The 20409-nt window shown below is 40.2% G+C and overlaps 1 protein-coding gene across 1 annotated transcript; it reads left to right on the forward strand.

Annotated features, from left to right (window-relative positions):
* The first annotated feature begins 173 nt into the window (after window positions 1-173).
* Window positions 174-2322, forward strand: gdpgp1 (GDP-D-glucose phosphorylase 1). The gene has a single exon (XM_048257446.1). The coding sequence runs from the start codon at window positions 447-449 to the stop codon at window positions 1548-1550; it is 1104 nt and encodes a 367-aa protein (XP_048113403.1). The 5' UTR covers window positions 174-446; the 3' UTR covers window positions 1551-2322.
* Window positions 2323-20409: the final 18087 nt, after the last annotated feature.

The following is a 20409-nucleotide window of genomic DNA, read 5'->3' on the forward strand; positions in this document are numbered from 1 at the left end:
CAGGAGGGGTTTTAATTCAAAATCAGAGTTGGGGGAAGTATATGCAAGCAAAATAGTACAGCAAAAGGTGGGAAGAAACTAGCATGGAACATAACCATTGTTGTGTAACTGCCACACCAGTAGGTGGCAATACTTTCATGGTTTAGTATGGTAAAGGTAAACTTGGTCAAGACGAAGAAGAGCATTATGCACGAGCTTCAACAGCAAAATCTGATGATTTGGTCAAAGACAACATTTTAGCTGCGCGTTTTTCGTTGTGACAGTTTTGGGAATGATTACGCGAATGACAATATAACGCTCGGCGACCACAAAATATCTGGAAACACCGATGTAATACTAGTCAAAAGGATCATCAGCACTGCCGAGGGTGGTAAAAGGTAGTGAGAGCAGATAGGCTACTCATTTATGCCCCGTCTGTCTCGGTTGTCGAGTGTGTGAGGCTCGCCATGGAGAGCCCTTGTTCCGCCTTTGTTTACAGTAACGCCGATTACAGTAATCATGTGTCTCGATTTAGAGGAAATGATAAACCTCCAGATCTGTCCAAATTCGATATGTATCTGAGATCAGCCTGGGTGGAACGAATGCAGCGTGGACTCTTCCGGTATCACCTCGGCCACTTAGAAACACGAATTCTTCCTGGCCATGCTCGTCTGGTCGCTCAGTTAAATGTCGAGAGGGGACAACAGAGACGCAAACCTCAGGAGATCTTGAGTATCAAACAGGATTTTGACCCAAAGTTGTTCAATTTCAACAAAGCAAACACCAACGAAACTATGTTCGAATTACGTAAACACGAAGTACCTGAAGCAATCCATGAAGATGGATTTATCAAAGGCTGCAGGATGATAATAAACGTCAGCCCTCTGGAGTTTGGACATAGCCTCATAGTTCCAGAACCAAACCAGTGCTATCCCCAGGTACTGACACATCATTCTATTCAAGTGGGGATCGAAAGTGTCCTTCTAAGCACAGACCCAGGCTTTCGAGTTGGATTCAACAGCATGGGGGCATTTGCTTCCGTCAATCACCTTCACTTGCACGCATACTACCTGAACCATGAGTTGGCCATAGAAAGCGCCCCCGCTGAGTCGGTGATGAACGCGAGGGGCTTGCACTGTTTGAACACTTTTCCGAGAGGCTTCTTGTTATACACGGAAGGGGGAGACCTACATTCAGTTGTTAGTACAATTCATACACTTACAGACTTCTTGGTGAACCATAATGTTGCACATAACCTTTTCCTAACCCGAGGGTCACCGCCCGACGCAGAAGGCGCACATGACACCAGAAGGTCAGGAGTGCGCATCATTGTGTGGCCCAGGTTGTCGTGCTTTGGGGCAAAGGAGGAGACTGCCTTCAATGTGGCACTATGCGAGCTCGCAGGCCACCTGTCTTTCAAGAACCGAGAGGACTACGAGACTACGACGGAAGAGAAAGTGCACAGCATTATCAAAAAATATATACTTTCTCCGGAAATGTTTCTTGACTTGCAGGCTCAGATAATTTCTCATTTAACTTTATTAGAGTCTGACACGAAGCACTGCGAATGAGAAGCCTAGCCTAGTCTAATCTGTATACAGTTTTTACGTATTTTATGTTTTTGGTTTATTATTTACTGGAGAAAAGGCCTGTCGGGATTACGTTAAATTAAATGGTTGGGTGGCTACACACTATGGCACCATGTTTGTGTTTGGCAACCATGTAACAGTGGGAGTTTCCAGCAAAGATCTTAGAGCTGAGTGCTCTAGAATCTTTGATTTCCAGAGAAACGAACGTGTGTGGGTAGGCTACCTGATCTGCACGGGTTACCAGATGTTGTCATAGAGGAAAGGGGACTGTAAATAGGAAATTGCAGAGCCATAGTTGCGAGTTCAAAATTCGTTAAAGTCACGTGGTTCATGTAAACTTCAAAAAGTTCCCGGAAGTGATTGACAATTGATTAGAATGCATTAAATAAGCTACTGTTCAATGAGAGCCACAATTGTGGGTAATTGACAGACAATAAATCCATTGATATACAATATTTATAACACAGTGTAATTATTGTGTAAACTATGATATTATACTACCATTACAACAATATTAAATTAGATTACAGACCGTAACCTGCTAAATATCGGAAGGTGATCTTTTTTTTCTCCATTTTACGTATTGTAACGTTTGAAGGTTTCAGGACGTCAAGAGTTGTTCAGAGCAAGCTTTATTTGGCTGGGAACGGGGACAGGGACACAGACCCAGACCTTAATACACACGGGGCAGGTCAAGCAGACACACACACTACACCTACAGGGGCGGTCCAGCCCCCACACAAGAAGGAACATACATGAGGGGAAACTAAAAGGGAAACATGTTACACTAAAGACACTAACTTTACACTTATAACTTACAAGAATAACGACATAAACCCCCCAAATGTTCGCTCTCGTATCCCAGCATGCATTTCGCGGGAGAACGCTAACACTGTCTTTCTGCGCCGACGCTACAGTACAGTATGTGTCACTTAGGCTAATTTCTGTACAAAAAAAACAAGACGGGAGATGTGTCACTTAGGCTAATTTCTGTACAAAACCAAGACGGGAGATTCTTTAGAAAACGCAAAAGCACCCACCCCATAAGTGGTCATTCACCATGCTGTGAATACAGCATTAAGATGCTAGGCTAAATAGAGGGAGAGCAGATAGTTAGATAGATAGATAGATACTTTATTGATCCCCAGGGGAAATTCAAGGTCTCAGCAGCAGCATACATACAACACAAACACATTCTTTAACAGCAGAAAGAGTAATTAAAGTATATAATATAAAAACACAACTAAGCAGTAAGGACAGTAGAAGATAAAGAATATGCTAAATATACTAAAATACAAATTATACTAACACTTAATACAATATATAAAAATATACTAAAATACAAATTACAAAAATACAAATTATACTAACACTTAATCTAAATCAATTCTAAAACAGTATCCACATAGTAGTGATTAATAAATCAGAGGCTTTGCAATGACTGAGGCAGGGACTGAGCCTGTGATTCTCTGTGCATAGTAAGGTATGGTAAGGTGCTCTAAGGTGCTCTGTGTGAATGAGTGTCATGGTGGTAGTGCAATGGTGATAGTGGCCATGGTGATAGTGCAAATGAGTAAGTCAACAGTGCAACAATGCAGAAATAAAGTAAAGTAAAGTCTATATATCTATATATTTAACTATTTAAGAAAATGTATAAGTGTGGCCACAGTTCGGCTGTGGCATGGAGGGGGGGGGGGGGGTTATGCATATGTGCTAATGTGCTAAAATAGGGGGGGGTTATGCATATGTGCTGATGTGCTAATATAGCACGCAAACAGTGAGGCATAACGAAATAATAATAGAAGAGGACGCTGGCAACAACAGACTGGTAGAACATCCTGAGGAGCTTACTGCACACATTGAAGGACCGCAGCCTCCTCAGGAAGTACAGCCTGCTCTGCCCTTTCTTGTAGAGTGCGTCAGTGTTGGCTGACCAGTCCAGTTTATTGTCCAGGTGGAGACCCAGATACTTGTAGGTGCTAACCACCTCCACATTGACCCCATCAATGTGGACTGGTAGCAGAGTGGGCTTAGACCTGCGGAAATCCACCACCATCTCCTTGGTCTTTGAAGTGTTAAGTTGAAGATGATAGAGTTTGCACCATTGCACAAAGTCCTCCACCAGGCTCCTGTACTCCTCCTCCTGCCCGTTCCTGATAAACCCCACAATTGCAGTATCATCAGAAAACTTCATGTGGCATGAGTCGGTGTTGTAGCAGAAGTCAGATGTGTACAGGGTGAACAGGACTGGAGAGAGCACAGTTCCCTGTGGCGCTCCGGTGCTGCAGATCACAGTGTCAGAGAGACAGTTCTTCAATCTGACGAACTGTGGTCGCTCGGTCAGGTAATCTGTAATCCAGGTTACCAGGTGAGCGTCCACACCAATCTGCAAGATCTTGTCTCCCAATCTGAGGGGCTGGATGGTGTTAAAAGCACTTGAGAAATCAAAGAACATGATTCTTACAGCACTTTTCCCCTTGTCCAGGTGGGAATGTGTCCTGTGTAGAAGATAAGTGATGGCATCGTCCACGCCCACTTTCTCCTGGTAAGCAAACTGTAACGGGTCTAGTGCATGGCGTACCTGGGGTCTGAGCATGCCTAAGACCAATCGCTCCATTGTCTTCATCACATGTGATGTAAGAGCGACAGGTCTGTAGTCATTAAGCTCACTAGGGTGTGGCTTCTTAGGGACAGGGGTGAGACATGATGTCTTCCACAGTGTTGGAACTTGTCCAAGGTGTAGGCTCAAATTGAAGATGTGCTTCAGTGGCTCCCCAGTTCAGCAGCACAGGCCTTGAGTAGCCTTTGGGCACAGTCTGTCAGGCCCAGCTGCTTTATTGCTGCTTAATTTCTTAAGTTGGACTGTCACTTGATCTTTTGTAATGGTGAGGGGTGTAAGGAGGGAGGGGAGGGGTGCATCTGGGATCTGTGTGTCTGATGGCTGTTGACTGAGGTCGTTGTCACCTCATTATTCATGATCGCCATGTGGGGGAGGGGTGCAAAATCCATTGATGGTGGGGGTACGATAGCCTGTGATGATGGAGGTGAGTGTTGCGCTGGTATTGAGGGGGTGTGAGCTAACAAACTGGTAACAAACAGCTAACAAACTGGTTGCGCTGGTATTGAGGGGGTTTGAGCTAACAAACGTTCAGAAAAAGTCCTGTTGGCAAATTTGAGGAAAAGTCGGTAAAGTGGCTATTTCACACAATTTGTGGGTGCTGAATTCAAATATTTTGTTTACCAATCTCAATTTTGAGTTTTAAGCTTGCTAATTATCATAATTCACATACTTTTTGGTTTTGCCATCAGATATCATTGGAATTGCAAAAGGGTCAGTGACAGATAAGGGTTGGTAAGATGAGAAATTTAAAAATATGTTTAAACCTTTAAAACAAAACATGCCTGAAGTTTGCTAAAGTGTATACTTTGTATTTCTGTTGTATTCATATTATTTAATATGACGTGTATGCTATTTTTTAACAAAAGATAGAACTAACAGCCTGTTAAATTGTCAAATGGTGTAACCACAAAAATGACAAATATCTAATATTTCACACCTCCTAGAGTTCATGCAATTGCTCTCATGAAATTATTAGTTTATTTTGTAATATCCTATGAGAATATGTTTTATTATATTTATTTCTAAATTTAAATTATATGGGTTTTTCATTGTACTGAGCAAGACCATATGCTGTAAACATCTTATTTTCTGTCTATTATTTGACCATTTGAGTAAAAATGGTTTAAACAACCATTTATTTAATTTTTTGTACATTATTAGTACTTTAGACAAAATACTGGTTACACCAATTGACCATAACACGTTTATAGAAATAGGACAAGAAATTGACACAGAAAATAGGCATCAAGGTAAACTGAATTGGATATTTTGATATGTATTCATGTCATTCATCATATTCCATATCAAATATCATTTCATAACATCAATGAAGAAACTTGTGTTCTATTTGATTTCAATTCAGTTCTCATACAATTTCAGTTTATACCCATTATTTTCAAAGACAGTGAGATAAAGGGCCCTATTTTTTCGATGCAAAAACCCAAAAGCTTATTATTATTCTGACGAAAGTTTTTCATATCTTACACTTCACTTTTATTAAATAATGCGCCCAGGGGTGTGGCAATTACCGACATAAGGTGTGGTCTGGCACATGATCTAAAAATCGCTATCTTATAGGCCTACTGTCTAAAAAGCATTACGCCACTGACCAAGAAAAGCCTGGTCTATAGCGAAAGGCGCATATGAAACACAGCTGAAGACGCACTGTCACGAGATGTAAGCAGCAATTCCTCTGCAGAATAAATGCCCTTAGGTTATTTATTCAGTCATTCAACATTATAGGGGAAGTTTTGTTTTTTCAGGCTATGTTTTTGCTGGTAACCCATTGTCAGTCAATATTGAAAGTAATTAACTGTGTATAACTGTTTTGTCGTTGACTATGACACCACAGTGAAGTTAGTTTCACTTTGCCTATATGTTCCATTAATAGACAAGTGCAGATGTGTGTAGCCTACTGTATACTCTACTCGGTTTTAGTAAAGAATGGCTTAGTGGAATACCTGTTCCATAATGGTCTATATACAAGCAGATTCCTTCAAATACACCGCTGACTATCAAAATACTGATGCGCTGTTTGAAGTTGCCCTGCTTGCTGTTAAAGGGAATGACAGATGTCCTCCTCATTGGTTTAAAGGATGTTAAGCTCAAAACACACCCAAGACTGATTAAGAAACATAAGAGCCACCTTTTTGCGCCAGGCACCTGACGTTTGATAACAAAACCACCCCGAATGTGGACTGGAAAAACCCCTAAATGTATTTACGCTATTTGCTAGTGACCATGCATTTTATATTGCTAAATTAGGGCCCAAAGTGTGTGTGAGAGAGAATAAGAGTGAGTGAAAGAGTGGGTATGATAATTTCTTAACAACCAACCAACAGCAGGATTCATGACTCTGTGTGAGACAAGTTTTTTCTTGCTTGTAAGTGGCATCCATTGGGGGACAAGAGGTACATTGTATATATAATAAATGTATTTATATTATTTATTTATAATTTGAACATACTGTTTACATACATCATAATAAAATATAAAAAAATTATTATGGAAGTTTAAATTTAAAATGAAAAGCTTTGTGTTTCATAAATCGCTTAAATTGCAATCTAATTAAACCCTTTTAAAGCTATTGTTCATGCTAAACAGTTAGTCACTATTTAAATTATAAAAGATGTAAGAGTCAAATAGTGTAACCGGTTACACCATTTGACATTTCTATTTAAAAGCAAAATTTGCAGGCATTATTATGGACAAATGTGTACACACTTCACCTTTATGTGAATATTCAAACACAGTTTTTACATTAAATTGAATATTTTATGATTATTATGATTTATCAACATTTTTAAAAGGCCATACCATTTGACATGTAACCTAAGCTTGCCTGGCCATGGCCTAAAAACACTATTATGTTACTTTAAGAGAGTTGCTAACCTTGACTCATAGCAGTTGGGGTCTTGAAGGGTCCTTCTCTATGACATAATTTCCTGTCACATGATTCTCTGACATAATACATACAAAATTGCTCCTTAAATGGCTTGACATTTTAAGTGGTTGATGTGACAGACACGATTCCCCATATTAATTCAAACATTCAGAATAATGGGGTTTCATTAGCCTACTTGTATTAAATATAGAAAAGTTCTTGTGTAAGATCATGCCAGATTATTTCAGAAGGGATTTTGGAGAGAATTTCACATTTTTTTCAGAAGGTGTAATTATTTGGTTCATGTTTTTGTGGTTACACCGTGTTGACAATTTTACCCAAATTCAGTTAATACTCTTTCAAAATTAAATAAATCCAAAACTTTAAGATTAGGGTTTGATGAAAATTATATTTGAAAATAATTTGTCAAATTATTTTCAAATTTTAACAATTTTAAATGTATGTAACCCATATGTACACAAAAAAATGAGCGTCACGTCATTGACCCAAAACATAAGGCATTAATATACTCTTTATGTATCAGATATGTTGTAGGACAGGACAGGAATTACCCCAATGACTCAAGTAGCAAATGAAAATAAGCTAAAATTAAAATATAAATTGAAATAATAGCTAAAATGCAGTATGACGTTTAGAAGCAAAATAGATTCCTTGATAGAATTGTAGGTGACTGCTCATTTTTCTGTAGAAAGTACTTTGTCACTAACTATTATGAAGAGTTGTCAGTCTTTACAGAGGATTTACACTGTATTTTATTTTACTATAAAGGCGACTGTGCTTGCCTAGTTAAAACATCTCACTGGTGCTCTTTCCTATCATTCAAATTCCAGCCATGCAAAAAAATGGAAGAGTGCATATTTGAGGGTTGCTGAAGAGTGCTATGGAGATTGCATTATTTGCAAAAAAATTAGACAAGATATCCATTATAGTGCAACAAAAAGAAACATTCTCCAGTGCATCATTACTGCATATGATTCTGAAAGGGAAGTGGATCTAGGACAAATCTTCAGCTATGAACTGATTAATGTCCCTGTACTGTAGCTATTGCAGATAGCGATGGTTATTTGTGAAGTGGAAATAAGTCTATCCTCACTCAAGTGCTGTCTAGCAATGTGGAATGTCCAGTAGTGATCACTGCAAAAACTGCTCATTCAACACTGGTAATAGATGCTCAAGATCTAGTTATGTCTTTAGGACACCCATCTGACTGCAGCACATTTAAGAAGTATGCAGGAAAGTTTGTAAGAAACATTTGTATTGTTAATTGGTATTTGTTATGTGGTAGCAAATGATGTTGACTATCAAAGAAATAGACCTAATGTAGGAATGCACACAGATATTGCAACAGATACACTCAGGCCAATCCAAACTTTTCTCATCTGTTGTTCCTCGTTGGTGGAACACACTGCCAGTTCCTACTCCTCAAGACCCAGCTCTTTAGAGAACATCTCCTTTCATAGCACCACTTACAAGTCTTGCTGATGCTAGCACTTACCAGCCGTCTTGAACTGACACTCAACTGTTTAAAAACAGCACTCACTGATGCACTTATTCTTACTGTACTCTACCGTTTTTAAATTGTCCTAAAATTGTTGAGAGAATTGCTTTAAAACTTAACTGTTACCATCTTGTTAGTCGCTTTGGTTAAAAATGCATCAGCCAAATGTAATGTAATGTAGGCTAATGTAATAATGGTATAGGCCTATCTGATTAAGACCCAAAGAGTGGTTGAAACATACTTATTAAATAACACTGGGAGCACAGAACTACAGAACAGACTATCTTCACTTTTTTCCCTTTGCAACTGTCAAAGAAATCCCATAAACACAGGAAGGCCTAGGGTATCCTACATCAGATGACCTAAAGATTAGGCTCTTCTGCATAGCATTAAGTGATTGGTATGCAGTAATCTGAACACTGACCTTGATCTAGCCTATTTTGGCTATTTAAAGGTAATTTATTGCCAAAACATCACACAATATAAATGAGCTATAACAAACAATAAAGGACTTAATCACACACAAACTACTATTTTACTGACTACAAAAATAATAATTATGTAGGAAGTTTAGAACTCCTCTCCTTTGGTCAACCCAGAATTGACCAAAAGTGCACCAAATTCAACACAAATGACTCAATACACTTGGAGGAGGCCTGCTTCCTTTCTTTTTCCAGATATTTTAGGATTTGGATATCGTTTCAGTATTGAGTATCAAGATATTTATGGCAGGTATTGTATCGAAGTCATAATTTTGGTATCGTGACAACACTATGACAGAGCCACTCTGTTTTCTAGATGTCGAGGATCAGAGGCTCTACCACCAACAAGTGATGCTGCTCAAAGGCATATTAGAAGAGCATATTATAAGCTCTAGTATGGAGGCTAGCACACATACCAAATCCAGTGTTACTAGAAGTAAAATGTTTTTTACTTGCCGGTTGTTGCTGATGGTATATGCAGTTCTGCATTAGGCTTATTCCCGCTATCTAAGTTCATATGTAGGTTATATATATTCTGAGTTGAAGGTTATCTGTGCAATTTGTTATTGTGATGAAATGCATTAAACACCACGAGTGACTCACTATGTTAGCAATAAAAATATGGTGGTGTTTTGATTAGAATTTCCGAGTTTATTACATGTTAACTGTAATCATGTTCCCATTAAATACGTTAATAAACTATAGTAGCTTAATGCTCAAACATGTATTTAGAGAACACTTTTATTTGGTTTTAGTGATTTACTTTTGAAATCAACCCAATTTAGGGAAAAATAAGCAAAAATAATCGCTATTTTATGTTAAAATGCTGATTATGCGGCTTAAAACTTAGAATTCAGCTTGGTAAACACAACATTCAGAATCAGCACCCTCAAATTAGGTAAGAAGGGTGGTTTACCAACTTTTCCTCAAATTTGCCGTCAGAAGTTCTCTTCTGTGAAGCTGCTCTCCCTCTAAAAGAGCTTGAGATTCAGAGAACCTGCATGGTTGTGCTCATCCTGTCAGAAAATAGCAATTTGATCAGTGATCATGCATCATATTAGCCTAGAAATGTAGACGCGCCCCTAGCGGCAGCAAATTACATTTGCTGCCAGGGCTAGTCTAGCAACTCTCCGTTGGCTTGTGAGCTCCAGAAATCGAAACTGAATCAGGCCAATGAAATCGTGTATAGAGTCGTTAGGTGGGCTTAACATAATGATTGATGGCAGAGTTGCAACGGTTTGGCTTGAATTCCCTGCTACTTGAAAACAAATAAGATGGATGTTGCTGTTGGCGAACAGTGTGACACGAGTTAAGCTTTTATTATGTTGGCAAACGTTTGAACTAGCCAACTAGCTCCGCTGGTGGGAAACGATGGGACTCATAGCTGCCGCTGTCCTATTGCGTGCAGAGGGAATTTGAAAGACAACTGATTATCCCGCCCCTCGGACTGAGCACTGCGAACGGTGAGTGCCCAGACCCTACATTTTAATGTGGGTCTGGCTCGTCAGGCTAGCATCATATCAGCGCAAGCTTGGTTTGAAACTGGTTTCTGGGGATGGGGTTTACACGATCCTTCACTGGGCTAGTGCCTGCTGTGTTAATATGACCGTGCTGATGCTAACTATGGAAGCATATGGGTAGCTTTATTCAAATGAGAATGCAATCTGCAATATGCAATTCAAAAAGACATTACATTATGCAATTGACAATTCATTATGCAATTTAATATTGCAATTTGCAATAATATCCAACAAATTTTATTTTAATCTGCAAAGTGACAATGAAATCCTAAAATGGATTGGATGGATACATGGATTGAATTGCATTCCATTTTGCCATGGTACTTCAGTCTCAAAATTCAAATGGCAATTCATTTTGCATTTCAATTTTCAATATTCAGTTTCATCATTTAACTGTCAATTCGTTTTGCAATTTAATATTTAAAGTGCAATGTAGGATTGCATTTTAAAAACATATTTCGCAAAACTGTCAATGCCAGCTTGAAAAGATTTTGGATTATTTTGGGCAAAACGTTTTGCCATCGTTTTGCCATCGTTTTGAGGCATTTTATTCAAATGGAAAAGAAAGCGCCCCTCGTGATTGCATTGCACTTTAGTCACGCTCTTTGTGGTGCAAAATTCAAATGGCCATTCAATCTGCCAAACGCATTGCAATCTGTCAAGTCACTCGTCAAGGCGGGAACTAGGCTACGTCACTTCCGTGTTAACGTCTTCTTACCCAGTTAGTGTTTGCAATGGAGGAGTTTGCAGTCTCTGGCCGACAGACCCGGCTGCAGAGTACAGTGACAGAGGGGACATTTGCGATTTTCAAGGGGGCACATTTTTTTTATTGGAGGGGTGGGGGGTGTTGGCGGCGCAAACATATCATGTCACAGTTGATGAATAATGTTAACCGTGACCGCGAGTAGGCCTAGTGTCCGCGAGACCCAGCTGTGTTCTTACATTATTAAGGCTCTTACATTGCTGCTGATAACTTTGCCAACCAGCGGCATCTTTAGTAGGACCCCCTCCCCCCAGCAATCAGTAGCCTACAAATAAGCATCGTATACAACAATTCAGCGAGATCGATTTGGCCAAACGTGGGCCCGGAGCAACCGCACCCCCCGGTCTGCTTATGAGGCTAGCCAGACCACGGAGGGGAGTCTCCGTTGTGTGTGTGTGTGTGTGTGTGAGAGAGAGACAGAGAGAGAGAGAGAGCAGGGCAAGGAAAGGCTGTGTGAGTTTTAGCCTAACTGACGACAGAGTGGGCGATCTAGCCCTACTTGTCCTGTGAACTTTAAAGAGCTCCGCGAATAGAGGTAACCCTCTATTCCCTCCAGTGGAATCCACAGAAGGTCTCCCCACCGGCTAGCGCCCATTAGCTGTAAGGCCTCAGAAATCTTTGAATGGACCAGGTTGACATCAAATCGGACAAGTAGGGCTAGATAGCCCACTCTGTCGTCCGTCTGTTGACACGGTGGTGTTCTACATAATCAGCCAGAGACCTTAGTGCGGCTGCAAACTCCTCCACTGCAAGCGCTAACTGGGTAAGACGTAAAACACGAAGTGGCGAGCCTAGTTCCCGCCTTTGACGAAAGTGACTTGACAGATTGCAATGCGTTTGGCAGATTGAATGGTCATTTGAATTTTGCAACACAAAGAGCGTGACTAAAGTGCAATGCAATCACGGGGGGCGCTATTTCTTTTCCATTTGAATAAAATGCCTCAAAACGATTGCAAAACGCTTTGCCCAAAATAATCCAAAATCTTTTCAGGCTGGCATTGACAGTTTTGCCAAATATGTTTTTTAAATGCAATCCTACATTGCACTTTAAATATTAAATTGCAAAACGAATTGACAGTTAAATGATGAAACTGAATATTGAAAATTAAAATGCAAAATTAATTGCCATTTGAATTTTGAGACTGAAGTACAATGGCAAAATGGAATGCAATTCAATCCATGTTTATTCTATTTTTTAACCAAAATTATTGGAATTGATTTTAGGATTTCATTGTCACTTTGCAGATTAAAATACAATTTGTTGGATATTATTGCAAATTGCAATATTAAATTGCATAATGAATTGTCAATTGCTTAATGTAATGTGTTTTTGAATTGCATATTGCAGATTGCATTCTCATTTGAATAAAGCTACTCATATGCTTCCATAGCTAACAGCTGCAGCTCCCTCAAATCTATGTAGGTTCTCATGCATATTAGCTTTTGCCAATGAAAATGAATGCAACATAAAAAAAAACAGTAGGCTACTGCTCCTAACTGAAGAAACGTTTACGTTACTGTAAGGAAATTATTATTATCATTGTATAACCATTTGTGTTAGCAGAAATATTGTTGTGCTGAGTTCTAAGAACAGAGAGTTCAAGTTAAATGTTGTTGTGCTGAGTTCTAAGAACAGAGAGTACAAGTGTGCACCCAGACAGACAGGAACTTCGCCCTGTCTGTGTGTGTGTGTGGGTGAGATGAGAGCAGAGCTGCCAACTCTCACGCATTGGCCGTGAGACACACGTATTTGATTAATTTCACATACTCACACGCCACACCCCCGATTTCTCACGCTGAAGTGTCAACCCGGTTGGTCAGATGCATGAAAAATGAGTGTAGCCTATCTATAGATTCAGAGTTGCGGGGTGCGGCCGGGCGGGCTGCGCCCTGTTCGTTTCTTTTGGTTTTGCACTTCACCTCACTATGCTGACATACACTACAGTCTTGCTTTACTCTTCATTCACTGACTTTTGTACATAGTTCATAAATATCTTCTTAATTTTGAGCAGCGTGTGGTCTCCCCTTTTATGTGGTGTTTGCCTCGAGCCGGACAGGCACAACATATGGGGGCTTCGTCCTATAATTACAATCTGGACCTTTTTTCCATGCATTTTTGATGCGCCTATGGGTAGGTAAGCTGCTGCGTTTACCGTGGGTTAACTATACGTGGACCTATGACGTTGGAGTAGCCTAATGAAACGCACAGGTGTAAGAGTGGTAGTGGTTGGGGGAAAACGCATGTTGCTTCTTTTGTTTGGGGTGTAACCAGGGGTATAACCTGCGTTGTGTTAAACCTGCGCGATTCATTCCTGCACACTCCCGGACTCGAACCCGCAAACAGCAGCACCTCGGATCGGGAGGCGAGCGCGCTAACAATTGAGCCAACAGCCCAGGCTACTGGCTCACATGCCAGCAGCACTCTTGAGGCGTCGGGGAGTGAGGTTTACCAACGTTCCACAAGCACAGCTAAGTGAGCTGGCATCCGTTACACTCACCCCCCTAAACCTCACTCCCGATCCGGGTCACGGCACCATAACCTGCGTTGTGTTGAACCTGCGCGATTCATTCCTGCACACGCCCGGACTCGAACCCGCAAACAGCAACAACGGTGAGAGGGTTCAAGAGCACCCCCTGTCTGTGAAATTTTCTAAATTTTCTCTCATTTGCGATGCTACTTCAGAAGCCATCCCAGTCGCATTTCCCCCGCATTTCCCCGGCTTCAGGTATGCTTTGAGTATTGAGTATTTTACGCTGAAGTGTCAACCTGGTAGGTCAAATACCTGGCAGATGAGGTTCAACTAAACTAAACCTATACATATGATATCACACATCATGTGAACGAGCGGAATCTAAGCTTTCCAATGATATTAGCGCCAAGTTGCTGTGATAAATGGTTCGAGAAAATTAACATTGAACCGACGTGCAATTTAGGCTAATATTTGCATTTTGCACACAGTGCACACCCATTACTCTCGGTTAAATATCTCACTAACCCTTCACCAGTGGTGGAATGTAACGAAGTAGTCTACAAATACTTTGTTACTAGTACATTTTCCACGTATTTGTAGCTACTTTACTTAAGTAGAATTTATACGGCATACTTTTGACTTTTACTTTGTTAGATATTACAGCAATTATCTGTACTTTTACTCCGCTACATTTCTACAACACCATCGTTCCTTTTTATGATACATTTTATGATCAGATTTTTTTTCTCTCTGACAAACACGTTTGTTTTACCAGGGGGCGGGGTTGCTATAAGATTCTGGAGCGCTACGTGTCCAGCTTCTAAATCTGAAACATAAGCTTCTAGACCAGGCAAAGCGAGCTTGTAGCCATCTGCATTCGGTAGGCTATATTCACCACACCCATGGCTACATATACAAAGTATGCCTCTGTGCAATAAGTGGTTCCTGAGTAATCCGGTTTTGAAATTGCAACACATTTCTACATAGCCTCATTGGGGCGAAATTATAATGTAGGCTATTCTAATGTAAACTATTTGTCAGTACATACATTTTTGTAAATTGCTCAGCCATAGATTATCCCACTATCATGGTTCTTATATTGTCAGGTTCCAGCCAATCTCACGTACACAGATACATGAATATATTTATATTGGCATGCTTCCTTGTGACATTAATGCAAAAATATGAAGAAAATCAAATAATGAGACACAAATATTGATATAAAGCCATATGCAAACATTCACATCATACGTTCCCAGATATGGGTACATCCTGAAAAAGGAAGAGCATATAGGCTATGGCCATTACAATGACCAATATATTATCTTAAATGAACTAGCTGAATAACACAGGTGACCACTTCTGCATAATTTCATGGAGTGCTGAAATGTACACACATTTATGAACATTTCTGAACTGTGAAATGTAGCATATGTTTTGTGGTTGTGAATGTATTGCAATATCACCATAACTATTCCACCTGTGTGCATGGTTATAATTCTGAAGTGCAAAATAGCTTAGGCTACAGCACAAATATTTCCATAAAAATAAGCAAGTCTGACCTCTGAATTTATTTTGAAAGTGCACCTGATTGATGCATTTAAAAGTTAAAATATACAAACATTTCTTAAATTCTTACAAAACACCCACCCACTTTTTAAAATTGTTAGTTTGGGTCCCCCCACTTTTGCCGTGCGAAATACCAGTGCTGTTTTTGAGCATCTGTTTAGTGCTTCATTGTCATTTTCATTGGATTCTCCCATTTGCGCGTAAATCGCTTGTAAGCTTTTCTTTTTTTTGTTACACGCATTCTCCCATTCCGCTTCTGTCACACACAATCCCCGCCAAATCCCCCGCAGTGTTGAAGAGATCAGTCGTCCCCCTCACTTTTGATAAGGAAAAAAGCCTTATAGGTACGCCAAATAAATAATAACCTATAGGTTTACGCTAGGCTATGTAAAACTCCTCATTAACAGCATCACGTCACTAACTACAGCTAAGACTGCACAATCTCGTATTCACTCTGTTGGATATCTGAAGCCAGTTTGTCTACTTAGAAACTGTAAATCCTCAAATTATGGCCGGGGTCTTAAGACAAAGTACAGGCCTTTAGGGGCAGGATTGTATTCGAGACAGCCCTTTATTTCTTATGCGAGTTTTATTTTGAGACATGCGTTTCTTGGAGTGGCATACTGGTAGGGCTTCAAAAGCATGACATTTTTGGTTTAGTTTGATATTTAATTTACTTTTGGACTGTTTGATTATATTGTTAAATGTTGGGACTGATGAGCACTGAAATCTGGGGAGGTATTTGATGATCACTATTACGTTCGTAGTTGAAAGAGTGTTGGGATTTCAAACAAACCATCCGCTTTCATGCATTCATTGAACGCCCGCGGTGCTGTAATGGAAACCTTATTGCGTAGCCAAGTAGCCTATATATTGAGTCATTTTTAAATTATGCATGCAATTATGCAAGATTTACGTTTTATTAATTTCGTAGGCTGGCTTTATTTTGTTATATAGAAGTATCTAAATAACCTGTTAAAATGTACCAGAATTCAGGAAATTGCATCTAGACCAAAAAGAAAATTCTGGGGGAGGACCCCCATACCCCACTGGTCCCAGGGATGGATTACTTGCAAGGGCCTACCGGGCAGAGTAACCTAAATCATCATTTGTCTGAGGGCAGTTCAGTCTCTCTGCTGGTCCCAGGGCTGAAGTAATATTCTCCTGCTCTCAGGGCAGAGTAACCTAACCTAAATCATAATTTCTATAAGGACACAGTTCAGCTTCATGCTTACTCTGTGGGCCTCTAAAATCTGCATGCCCCGTTGACGTTCTCTTCTTATTTTAGATAATGAAGAAATACTGGCTGAAGGGTGTTTCCAAAAGGCTGAAGAAGATACATGATGCCCGGGTTGAGCAAGAGGTCGTCATTGTCCAAAGAGAGGAAAAGGACTTCATGAACAGTTATTTAAATGAGGTGCAGGAAAAGCAGAATATGTATTTCAAAGCTCCAGTCTCCACCCAATAAGGACTATCATTACTATGTGTGGACAAAGTAAAGGAGAGTCCCAAAAGACCAGGGCAAAGCCAGTGGACAAAGTAAAGGAGAGTCCCAAAAGACCAGAGCAAAGTAAAGGAGAGTCCCAAAAGACTAGGGCAAAGTAAAGGAGAGTCCCAAAAGACCAGGGCAAAGTAAAGGAGAGTCCCAAAAGACCAGGGCAAATTCTCGTGAGGCATACAGTACATTTCTTTTAAATTCATCACTGATTCCGGATTCAGAGGTGTTGTGATCCATAAAATGCTGCAACACACTGGGCATGATGTGTCTAATGAAGAGGATGGGATGAAAAATCGTATACACCCAGAACTGCTTGGATTTGTAGAGATGTGGCTTACACAGGGTTGCTCAACATCGGAGACCCTCCTGAAGAGCTGTGATTGGGCACACAGAAATGGCAATGTTGATAAACAAAATTGAAGGTTATCTAACCACTGAAGATATATGCCTCATCAAAAAGAATCTCCATGGTGTCACCTTTCCGCATCATAATGATTCTGTTAGTGTTGACTATTTGGTCAACACTGAGCTTCAACAAAACATTTGTTTTTATCAGCCACTCATCCACCAGCAACCCCTTATCATAGTTGTTCAAACACCATCGCAAAAAAAACTACTGGAAGAGAACCCCCATCCCATGGTTTTCATGGACGCCTCCTATAAAGGCATTACAGCCTATGGCTATGCCTTTTACGCACTGCTGTTGATCAATAAAACCGGAAGAGGTGTACCATTTGCATATTTTATCATGAGCAAGGAATCAAGTGAAACACTAAGCCTTTGCCTACAGGAGCTTCAGCGAAGCAATCCTAGCTTTTATCCAAGGTCAGTGTTAGTGAATGTGTATGTTGTAATCAGTTCTTTATTAAAAGTAAACCACTGTATATATAGTCCATGGGTCAGGACCTAAAAAATCACATATCGGTATCACCTGAGGTGGCAAAATCTACCAATGATTTTTGTAATCCTCCATGCCTGAGGGACATTATTTGGTATGATAACCCTCTCTAAGTGGTAGCTTAGTTGTATTTTTCATAGCTTTTATACCTGCACACAGTGAATTATACAATACAAGCCTATGTACAGATGTGGGTGCCTCAAAGTCTGGAGGAAGGTGGGACATGTCTTAATCCATGTTATATCACATCTAGATGACATAGATATAAAATTTAGATGGAATATTTAGTTTTTCATTAATGATGCAGGCTAAATTAAATAAAATGTACACATTTTCACCTATATAATATATTAATATATACATGCAAAAGGATGGAAAAGGGTGAATCAAGTCCAAACTCATGTTTTGTGACATCTAGAGAGTATGGGCTTTTAGAAAATATATAGATTAAATGGCTGAATAGGCATGTTTGGCTTTGATAGAGACCATAATGTCTTGGCTGCAAAAATGGCTCAACTTTAGGCATACACATTTGCAAGTCAAGTTAGTTTCATCTTTGTCTATGTCTGAATCTTCCTTTGTGTACACCCTGTAGCAGGATCTATGGTAATGGCCTTCTGCTGCTACTAAGTCACGACTGACTATGGATAGTACTCTTTTGTCACCTTTCCTGACGGCTGCTCTTCTGATTTTGTCATCAGCTCTTAACTCTGTGCATTTTGTTAGGGTCTCTTTTGTCCTTTGACCTTTCAAATACTTGCTACATTTGTCACAAAATACAGGTGCTTGTCATATAATTAGAATATCATGAAAAAGTTGATTTATTTCAGTAATTCAGTTCAAAAAGTGCCACACATACTGATATTTTTCAAGTGTTTATTTCTTTTAATTTTGATGATTATAACTGACAACTAATGAAGACCCCAAATTCAGTATCTCAGAAAATTAGAATATTGTGAAAAGGTTCAATATTTAAGACACCTGGTGCCACACTCTAATCAGCTAATTAACTTAAAACACCTGCATTTAAATGGTCTCAGTCTAGTTCTGTAGGCTACACAATCATGGGGAAGACTGCTGACTTGACAGTTGTCCAAAAGACGACCATTGACACCTTGCACAAGGTGGGTAAGACACAAAAGGTCATTGCTAAAGAGGCTGGCTGTTCACAGAGCTCTGTATCCAAGACCCATTCAAAAATGTGGGGGAGATTCACAAAGAGTGGACTGCAGCTCGAGTCAGTGCTTCAAGAACCACCACGCACAGACGTATGCAAGACATGGGTTTCAGCTGTCACATTCCTTGTGTCAAGCCACCCTTGAACAAGAGACCGCATCAGAAGCGTCTCGCCTGGGCTAAAGACAAACAGGACTGGACTGCTGCTGAGTGGTCCAAAGTTATGTTCTCTGATGAAAGTAAATTTTGCATTTCCAATGGTCAACGCAGCCGTCTACCAGGAAGTTTTAGAGCAGGAAGTTTTAGAGCACTTCATGCTTCATGCTGACCAGCTTCATGGAGATGCAGATTTTATTTCCAACAGGACTTGGCACCTGCACACTTTGCCAAAGCTACCAGTACCTGGTTTAAGGACCATGGTATCCCTGTTCTTAATTGGCCAGCAAACTCGTCTGACCTTAACCCCATAGCAAATCTATGGGGTGTTGTGAAGAGGAAGATGTGATAACGCCATACCCAACAATGCAGAAGAGCTGAAGGCCACTATCAGAGCAACCTGGGCTCTCATAACACCTGAGCAGTTCCACATACTGATCGACTCCATGCCACGCCGCTTTGTAATTCAGGCAAAATGAGCCCCAACTAAGTATTGAGTGTTGTATGCTCATACTTTCCATGTTCATATTTTTCAGTTGGCCAACATTTCTAAAAAAACTTTTTTTTGTATTGGTCTTAACTCATTGAGTGCCAAAAACGTAATATTACGTTTTTAGCTTTTTTTTTTAAAAAAAACTAGACACTCTAACACACCTTATATGTGATTTTGGGAACTCTGTGATGAATGGAAATTAAATATATGACTATCGAAAACTCATGAAAACACACAATCTGGACATTTTATCTGGACATTTTATCATAACTCGGTTGCCGCTTTGGGTCGAATCAGTGACTCATGCACGTCAGCTGAAAACCAGGCCATTTTCATGGGTCTATCACTAGGTGGCAGTCTCGCCAGGTCTCGCTGATCACTTCCCGGAAAGTTTACAGGCAACACTTCATATTTCTAGCCTGTCGAGCCAGACCCACATTAAAATGTAGGGTCTGGACACTCATCGTTCGCAGTGCTCAGTCCGAGGGGCGGGATAATCAGTTGTCTTTCAAATTCCCTCTGCAGCAGCGGCAGCGCTATGAGTCCTATGCGTTTCCCACCAGCGGAGCTAGTTGGCTAGTTCAAACGTTTGCCAACTTAATAAAAGCTTAACTCGTGTCACACTGTTCGCCAACAGCAATATCCATCTTATTTGTTTTCAAGTAGCAGGGAATTCAAGCCAAACCGTTGCAACTCTGCCATCAATCATTATGTTAAGCCCACCTAACGACTCTATACACGATTTCATTGGCCTGATTCAGTTTCAATTTCTGGAGCTCACAAGCCAACGGA

The sequence above is a fragment of the Alosa alosa genome, chromosome 11, assembly GCF_017589495.1.
Source record: "Alosa alosa isolate M-15738 ecotype Scorff River chromosome 11, AALO_Geno_1.1, whole genome shotgun sequence".
In the NCBI taxonomy this organism is placed as follows: Eukaryota; Metazoa; Chordata; class Actinopteri; order Clupeiformes; family Clupeidae; genus Alosa; species Alosa alosa.

Bases quoted from the DNA above. Each gene is read 5' to 3' on its own strand.
- gdpgp1 (XM_048257446.1), top strand. From the start codon at position 447: ATGGAGAGCCCTTGTTCCGCCTTTGTTTACAGTAACGCCGATTACAGT.